The sequence below is a fragment of the Morone saxatilis genome, unplaced genomic scaffold (assembly GCF_004916995.1).
Source record: "Morone saxatilis isolate NCDOM2014 unplaced genomic scaffold, NCSU_SB_2.0 Contig19, whole genome shotgun sequence".
NCBI classification, from domain to species: Eukaryota; Metazoa; Chordata; class Actinopteri; family Moronidae; genus Morone; species Morone saxatilis.
This window is the reverse complement of record NW_023339751.1, coordinates 24,062,638-24,071,783: the sequence shown is the minus strand read 5'-3', so window position 1 is coordinate 24,071,783 and position 9,146 is coordinate 24,062,638. Positions and strand designations below refer to the sequence as shown.

The following is a 9,146-nucleotide window of genomic DNA, read 5'->3' as shown; positions in this document are numbered from 1 at the left end:
ACCAACGGACTTTTGGTCTGTAGATATTTTGTGCTGTTGTTGTGTTTGAGTTAGTCTTGTCCCATGCCTAAATTTCTGCCTGTTGTGTGGGGTCCTCGGTGGACCAAATGAGTGTCAGAGAGGCCCCAGTGGCAGATATGCTCTGCGTATGACAGTAGTGTAACAGTGAATCCAGTGTGTTCTCCTCTCTTTGGTTGTGCATTAATGTGCTAGTTCCTTCTTTCACATTGCACAGCCGCATCTCATTCCAGGTTGTGAAATACATATCTGAGCAATGTTCGGAGAAATCGTTTACAATCTGCAGCTTCTTACACACTGAACTTATAAGTCCAATTCTATCCAACCTTTTGACATTGTAACCATACATTTACATGACATGTTTGCAGATTGGTACATGTTACTATATTCAGCAAATGACATGTCATTTTTCCTATTTGTCAGAGTTAACCTTAACTGTATTTGTGAGATAGTGTGTAGCATGTATGAATTGTGAAACAAGGTGCACTCCCAATATGTATTTAAACAAACCAGTTTAGACCAGGACATTGGAGTCAAAACAGGGAGTCACACGGATATAAATCCTTTGGTCTGAAATGTCTGAAACACCAAACAATACAATCAGAGCAGCTGAAGACCCAAAGATGAGCAAAAGAGGAGGAACGATGAGGAGGTAAGAGCAGCTGGCTTGGAGTTCCAGAAGGGAAAGGAGCCTCTCCCATTGTATGTTCCTTGTTTATATCTCTGACCTGTTAGCAGAGAACTGGAAGGGGGTTCGTGGGTTTTGTTGATCTAACAACGATTCCCTCAAACAGAGAACAGAAGAACAGCAGGAAGACCAGTTCTCTAATTAGAACCTGCCTTCTTCTCATCTTCTTCTTTTCATCTCTCTGCTTCCAGTGAGGGACAGATGAACATAGGTCACTATGGTGGTATTCTAAATGGTACACTTTTTATGTCAATGGAGTATATATTTTGCATACAAAAAACAAAGTTTTATAAGAAAATATTTCTTTAAAGTCCCACCATGGGAAATTCCAATCTTACAGCAGCAAAGTGGATAGAGAAAAAAAAAACAGTATAAAGACAGTATACAAAAACAGTATGAAAAAAATAATATAATATAATATAATATAAACACTGTACAAGAGAAAAAAACAGTAAAAAACCACAACAGATAACACAATAACACAAATACTAGCAGCAGTTGCACATGGGCAATAGATTGTACAGTAATTATTGTCCCTTGATTATTGCACATTGCACCAAAAACAAAAGAAAAGGTGATTCCATGTGTCTTGGCCCATGGAAAAACTTTTCAACAAATGTCACTCTGTCACAACTCTGGAAATGCACCTTGGAATGTTGTTATGCAATAAAGTATGAATTTTACAGCTTGACAACTTGTCATTCATTCTTAAGTGTGACAAACTTGTAATCCAAATTTCTTCCTCACACCACAGGGTTCAAACTTCCACATCTCGCGCAGGGAGCGCCATGGCAACGTGTTTAAGACCCACCTGCTAGGGAAGCCCGTCATCCGGGTGACGGGCGCGGAGAACATCCGCAAGATCCTGCTGGGCGAGCACAGCCTGGTGTGCACCCAGTGGCCCCAGAGCACCCGCATCATCCTGGGACCCAACACCCTGGTCAACTCCATCGGAGACCTGCACAAGAGGAAGAGAAAAGTAAGGAATTATATCAGTGTAGGTCAACAGGCAAAGCAAGAGATCACTTGTTTCAGTAATCATCTTGCTTGTGTGTCTCATACGTTTTTTAATTTTACCAGACCTACCCAGTGTGTACGTTCTATCATACTCTAGTATCCTATCGTATCCTCTACACCCTGTCCTGTCTTATCTCCTACATCTTTCCTTTACTTCTATCCTGTCCTAACCTACCCCACCCTGTTCTCCTCTTTAGTGAGAATCTACTGAAAGGTGTTGACTGTAGTGTACAAGGTTTTTAACTTTTTATGACTCCTCTCCCTTTGTTTCCTTAACCCTTTCAAGATCCTGGCCAAAGTATTTAGCCGGGGGGCTCTGGAGTCCTACCTGCCCCGGCTGCAGGATGTCGTCAAGTCTGAAATCGCCAAGTGGTGCTTGGAGCCAGGTGCCATCGACGTTTACAGTGCCGCCAGGTCCCTGACGTTCCGTATCGCCATCAGGGTCCTGCTGGGTCTGCAGCTAGAGGAGGAGCGGATAGTCTACCTGGCCCAAATTTTCGAGCAGCTGATGAACAACCTCTTCTCGCTCCCAATAGATGCTCCGCTCACTGGGTTACGCAAGGTGAGACAGCATGAAAAAATCATTGCAAACCTGATAAGTTCATCCATCCGGTTGACTGACGCCTGGAGGTGTCAGACCTTTCTGACATTACAAGGCCAATTTCAACATGCAGTAGCTATTACAAATGTTATGAAACTGAAGGAATTGAAGGTGAATGTGCAAAATTAGTTTCAGGTCTTGAGTGATCTGGAGAACACTCACACACAAGTACCAGGTTACTGCAAATGAAAAAATTTGTTGTCGGATTACAAAGGCAAATGTCATGGATGGAGGTAGGGGTGGAAAATCTAACGGTTTTAAATCGAGATCTAAGGTATCCAGGATCTACTTTTCAGGTGAATCGGTGAGATTGTGGTATTTAAAGGTCCAGTGTGTAACATTTCGGAGGATTTATTGGCAGAAATGGAATAGATTTTTATAACTATGTTTTCATTAGTGTATAATCACCTAAAAATAAGAATCGTGTTTTAGTTACCTTATAATTGGCTGTGTTTATCTACAGATGCCCCAAGTTGCCTTCCATGGAGTCCGCCATGTTTAACTGCTATGTTTCTACAGTAGCCCAGAACAGGTGGTGTTTTTAGTGCATTTCACTGCCACTGTAGTTTCTCCTGGGTGTTTGAAAGGTGAGGGTGAAGCGAGGGAGTTGCAATCTGCTACTACACCACTAGATGACAATAAATCCCACACACTGGATCTTTAATGTCTTCTAGCTTCAGTTTATAAGCTTTACCATAACGTCATTTAGTAGCATATCTGCACTATGTGAACAAAGAAATAGAACGATGTAGCCAACCAGATGGCTATGCTGATCGGACGAATTACTTCAGGTGAATCTTCCTTGGGTCACGCATTGTAAACAATGTGGTTAAGATCTGAGTACTTGAAAAGTGTTCTTATATGATTCTGTTATCTTATGGCTTCTGTTTACAACTTCATATCAAACAAACAAACTATTTTGAAACCTGTGTTGTAGCTTAATATTGTGTTTACCAGTACAAATTCATTTCAAGTCTGACTATAGTCTACAGGGCATTTCAAAATGGAGAAAAAAAAATCAAGAGCAATTTAGTTTCTAGATTTTGACTGTGATTAAATAGACCGTAATATATATATAATAATGTCAGAGGTCAAGGCTTGTGACCTTTCTTTTGCTGTTGATTGGAAACTAGTAGTTTAATGGAAGTTATATAAGTTGATAAATGCTCCCAATCCTCGATAAGTACTTCTAATTTTAAGTTTTGATTTTACAAATAGTGAAGAGTAAAATCAGTTAAATTGATTGGAATAAAGTCCCCCAATATTATGAAACAACTCGTCTCCAACTTTATATATATCAAATGAACGGTTACTACTAAATAATGATGAACTAATTATAACATTTTGGTTGTCTGTCCAGGGGATAAAAGCCAGAGAAATCTTGCATGCCAACATGGAGAAAATCATTGAAGAAAAGATGGAGCGGCAGCAGACGGAGGAGGAATATCACGATGCCTTCGACTACATGCTGTTCAGCTCCAAGGAGCACGGCCATCAGCTCAGCATCCAGGAGCTCAAGGTACCAGAGTGACGAACACACTGTGACTTAATGTGGGACATTTATGACATTAGTTACAATAGTATCAGACTACACAACATCCAGATACGGACATACTTCCTGTTGAATTCTGACCAGTTTTAGCTTGTGGTTTTCGTGACTTGTGTGATCAGGCAGAAGGAGCCAGATATAGACCAGTTGTGGCCTCATGCTATGCTACTATTACTCACCACAATGCTAATTTTTGCTCCAGCTAGTCTGTCAGTTGTATCGGCACTCATAACGGGCGGGGCTTAAAGCAAACATGGGTGGTGCTAACATTGATATAAATTGATCAGAATTTGCTGTATTTGTTAGAAAACTATTTACAGACAGACATCAATGATCACTTGATAATTGAGTAAGAGAACTACTTACAGAACAATTTTCAAAAGTGTATATTGACTGATGATACATCATCTGTACCGATACTGTATATTAAAAAAATGTTTGAAAAGTTATCATTACTTGGCTCATTAAACAGTCATCATCAGTTCTTTATAAACCAGAATGGTTCTGCCACAGTAAAAGCATAGAAAATCCTCCAGTATTTCTTGCAGAGTGATATTCTTCCACCTAGTTGATCACATCTGTTCAAGAGACACTTCATTTTGAGTTTGAAGCAAATTAATTTAGTCCTTAATTAAGATTACATTATATCATTCCATCTATCCACCTCCATTCTTGCAGGAAACAGCAGTAGAGCTGATATTCGCCGCTCACTCCACCACAGCCAGCGCATCCACATCGCTGGTTCTGCAGCTTCTTCGCCATCCAGCGGTGGTTGAGAGTGCCAGAATGGAGCTGGAGGCCGAGGGCCTCGGCCACGAATCCAATAGCAGTCACAGCCCATCTGGTGTCACCACGGAGAAAGAGGAGGAGGATGCTAATACGGAGACAACCTACCTGCTGAATGGAGGCTGTCAGAATCACCAGAATCACAGTGGTGGTTTTCCACAGTCCCAGTCTCATATACCCTACCTGAGCCTGGACAAGCTGAGCCAGCTGCGCTACATCGACTGTGTTGTGAAAGAGGTGCTCCGCTTCTTGCCGCCAGTCTCCGGTGGTTACCGAACAGCCCTACAGACATTTGAATTAGACGTAAGTTCAAGTTTGTGGTAGGGTTACACCTTTCACATGCAGGCCTTTGGTTTGGGTTAGTTTTCTTTTTCCTGTGATGAACGGCCATAAGACCTCACATATATTCTTTAGCTACAAAAGGAATTTAAATCTAAGGTTCTTTCTGGAGCCATTGGCACCAACATTTAATAACCATACTGGGAGAAATCTACAGGAGAACAGACACTACAAAGACCCTCTTTTAAACCAACGAGTACTATGTCAGACTCCAACGCAGCGACATTTGATGTTTTAAAGACAAAAACAACTTAATTTCCTGGATAAAACCTGTGTAACAACTTCTAGTCACTTCTATTGAAGCTGTCTAAAGGAATTGTGGGAAATGTACCATTTTTCCTAGGGTGACAAAGTCATAACCCGCCTTAATCTTGGTCTGATTGGCTAGTACTCGTTGGCTAGTCCAAGTCATGTGACTCAAGTCCACACTTTAGCTTATTAAGGTTCTGTGGTTAATGTTGAACAGGACTGATTTATAGTCATATTACATTATATGTGATTTTAGAGATTCATTTTTGGGAGATTTATGACGCTTAGAAAATTTTGCCTGGCTACGCTGTAACGGACTAAAACTTACTCACATACAGAGTTGTGTGGGCTGTGCTGACAAACTGCCCTCTTATGGCCTCATCTCATGGCCTTAACTAGCCCTTTGCTACCCTCAGTGTGCCGAAAGGACAATTGGAGTTTAAAACGATTGCAGAAGAATTCCCAGAATACTATTGTAATTCAAACAAATTTAATTAAATTTTATTTGTANNATAACAGAAGTTATCTCAGGCCACTTTTCAAATAGAGCAGGTCTAGACCGAACATAACATTATTTACAGAGACCCAACAATTCCCACCATGAGCAAGCACTTGGCGACGACGGCAAGGAAAAACTTCCTTTTAAGAGGCAGAAATGCATCTTGTTCTCAGGGTATAGATAATTGGGGTTAGGTTATAAAGAAGTCTGGATTGACGGAATGAATGAAGTTTAAAACGAAAAGGCATTTGTTGTGTTAAAAAATATTTTTTGTCTTAATTTATTGATTTATGTCTAATTTCACAGGGCTACCAGATCCCCAAAGGCTGGAGTGTAATGTACAGCATCCGGGACACCCATGAGACTGCAGCGGTGTTCCAGAGCCCGGAGCTCTTTGACCCAGACCGGTTTGGCCCAGACCGGGAGGAGAGTCGGTCGTCCCGGTTTAGCTACGTGCCATTCGGTGGTGGCGTGCGGAGCTGCATTGGAAAAGAGCTGGCACAGATCATCCTAAAGACTCTGGCTGTGGAGCTGATTGGGACTTGCAAATGGACTCTGGCCACGGAGAACTTTCCCAAGATGCAGACAGTCCCGATAGTGCACCCAGTAAACGGGCTGCATGTGCATTTCACATACAACTACCCACTTTAGATACAAATACAGACTGACAGACTTTCCAAAAAACAAGAGGCAATTTAACCTTCAGTCTGCTTCTGGAAAAACTCTAAGCCCAAGATAGGAGACACAAAAACCTCACCGGGCCTGATGGTGCTGTTCAGACCCCCTTTCATTTCCACAGACATGAAGAAAGGGTTTACATTGCTGGTTTGGAGCACTTCTGGAACACATCTCTTCAGTGGTTTGGTCCAAACCTAAGAAAACCACTTTCTGTTTTAGCACAAGTACATTTTTAATCACCTAACATTCTCACCTTCAGCAGTTTTTATTGTTCCCCAGCTTTTGCTATCCTTTACATGCATTTTTAAATTATTTTTGTATTGAAGTATAGTGCATATCAGCGAGAAAAGTAAGTCTGTGAGTGAGTCTTTCCTTGCTTATTTTCAAACAGAAGATCCAGGTATTCCCTGCTGAAGTGCCCACTGAATGGACTGCATGTACACTTCAATTACAACAGCGAAAGTTTATAGTCAGAGTGGTTTAGGTACAATAAAACCCTCTCACCTTCACCTTCAGAAATTTCATATTTTGTTGCCTTTCAGTAGTATTCCTGATGTGCATCTGTGGGAGTGCGAGCCACACTATCTTTCTTGGCTCATGTTCAGCTGGAGAAGCCGGATTTGACCTGCACACAGCAAGTGCCTCGTGAACAGACTTCAGGTTTATTTAAACTAAAATCAATCAAAATCTAAAATCTACATCACATCTACTGTAGAGAACAGGAGACAAAGTTTTTCCATGTATCCATAGATCTAGGTTCTTGGCTGTGACAAAGCTCCAAGTCCAGGGACAAATATGCAACGCAAAACTGTCAGCGGTGGTTTGCACCATTTTATTGTGATACACACTTACACCAAGTGGTTTATAGATGATGAAATCCAATTAGCTTTGGGGCCTTTATCTTTTGTACCTCTTAGTAGCTTTGCATTAGCCTTTTTGAAAACTGAAAAAATGTAATTCTTCCAGTCCAGTGACGGCAGGATATGGGGAATTAACATGATTTACAGACATGGCTTACAGACCCTGTGTTTGTTTGTTGTTCCTTCCTTCAGTTGGCTCCATTTACATCTTATAACCCCTGAACCACCTGTGAGCAAGGCCTGCTAGCTCCATGGAAATATTGCCTGTGGAGAAACAAAAAGATAAAAGCTCTTCATTCAATCTAAAAAAAGGGTGACAGTTAGTTCATTAGAACCTGCTTCTGTAATGGAAAAATATCTGAAATATTTTGGAAAATATTTCAAGACCCATGTTCATTAAAGGAGGGACTAGACTCAGTTTTCTTTGCAATGATCTCCACCACTAAATCACTTTGACTGATAGAACTTGCACTTGACTTCGACACATAAATCCCACAACCAGGAACTACCCGAACATCAAGGTCAAAATATATTCAAACTGTTCTGTTAAATATGAATGTAATATATATATCATTAACAGTGCTATTATGTGTGTATCAAATGAAGTAGCATTATGAATAAGCTGTATTTAAAATGCAGATGTATCATTTCTGTTTTAACTTTTACTCTGTAACAATATTTGCTGTAATTATGAATAGATAGAGACACTAACCTGTAATGTAAAGGACTGTCCATAAAACCTTGTTTTACTGCTAGAACATAGAAATCTTTCATTGTTTAGAGCAGAATATATTGAGAGTAACGTTATTATTATTATTATTATTGTTATTATTATTGGTCTAATTTTAGGACTGTTTCTGTGTTGGTCTTGAAGCCTAATAGACGCGCTGTGAAATCTTATGTACGGATGGATTCGTGGAAGGAGATAGCACTTTCTCTGCTTTAAGGAGTCTGTATATATTTGTCCTGTTTATGCATTCATTGAGTGTGTCAGATGTAGCTGCTGTACAGTTAATGTAAAGAGTAAATTAGAAGATGTTAAACAAAAACAGCTGTTTCAGGAGTTTGTCATGTCTTGCTTTCAACAATGACTATAATATGTTCAATATGTTTGACCAAAATTCCTAATTCAATAATTGCACAACATTTTTATAATTCATGATTTTCTTTATATAGGAACATAAAATCCTGACATGGTGTTTTTATTAATATTGTTGGATTCATTTAGTTTGGTATTGGGGCGAATCAGGTGGGTGGTTTCTGGAGCTCTAGCCACGAATGTTTTTGTCAAATGGCCCAAATATTTTAGGCCTTTAAAGTAAGTTCAGCTTTGTGTCATTTTGCCTCAGTCTGGACTGGACTGAAATCAATGAAGCAAAAGTTCCATTATTGGGCAAATATCGCCATATATAGAGCCGCCCTAACACTGTCATGAGGGGTTGTTGTCTTGTGTGTGGTGTTTCATTCAGTTGTGTCACCTAAGTGAGCAAGCTTGCTACCTAGCTTATTAGCTTATGGATACAATTAAGCTAAACATTCATTCTGTGAACTCCAATTCATCAAAAATAGGTTATAATAATATACAATAGTTACAATAATAGACCATCTTTGCCACTTTTTAGGTACTAGGAGTTACAATTAGTTATCCTCAACATTTCCTGTGTTATTGTTTCTGAATTATGAAGACAGTTGGAGAACAATTAGATTCAAAATAGTATATACATTCTGGGGGAGAAAAAAGTCATACACAGTCATCTCCACACCAAAAACTGAACTCATTCACGTTTGCAATACACTCTCAACACATCAAAATCAGCTCAAGAATGTTCAAGAACAGTAGAGATGTTATGTTTTTTCTTTCA

General features: G+C 39.9%; 1 protein-coding gene across 1 annotated transcript in view; it reads left to right on the top strand.

Annotated features, from left to right (window-relative positions):
- Positions 1 to 6,397, top strand: part of LOC118329483 (cytochrome P450 26B1) — a 7,423-nt gene extending 1,026 nt beyond the window's left edge. Inside the window, exons 2-6 of the mRNA XM_035663693.1 lie at positions 1,461 to 1,685; positions 2,010 to 2,285; positions 3,685 to 3,843; positions 4,552 to 4,962; positions 6,053 to 6,397. Coding sequence (XP_035519586.1) covers positions 1,461 to 1,685; positions 2,010 to 2,285; positions 3,685 to 3,843; positions 4,552 to 4,962; positions 6,053 to 6,397 — 1,416 coding nt within the window. The remainder of the gene's footprint in view (positions 1 to 1,460; positions 1,686 to 2,009; positions 2,286 to 3,684; positions 3,844 to 4,551; positions 4,963 to 6,052) is intronic.
- Positions 6,398 to 9,146: the final 2,749 nt, after the last annotated feature.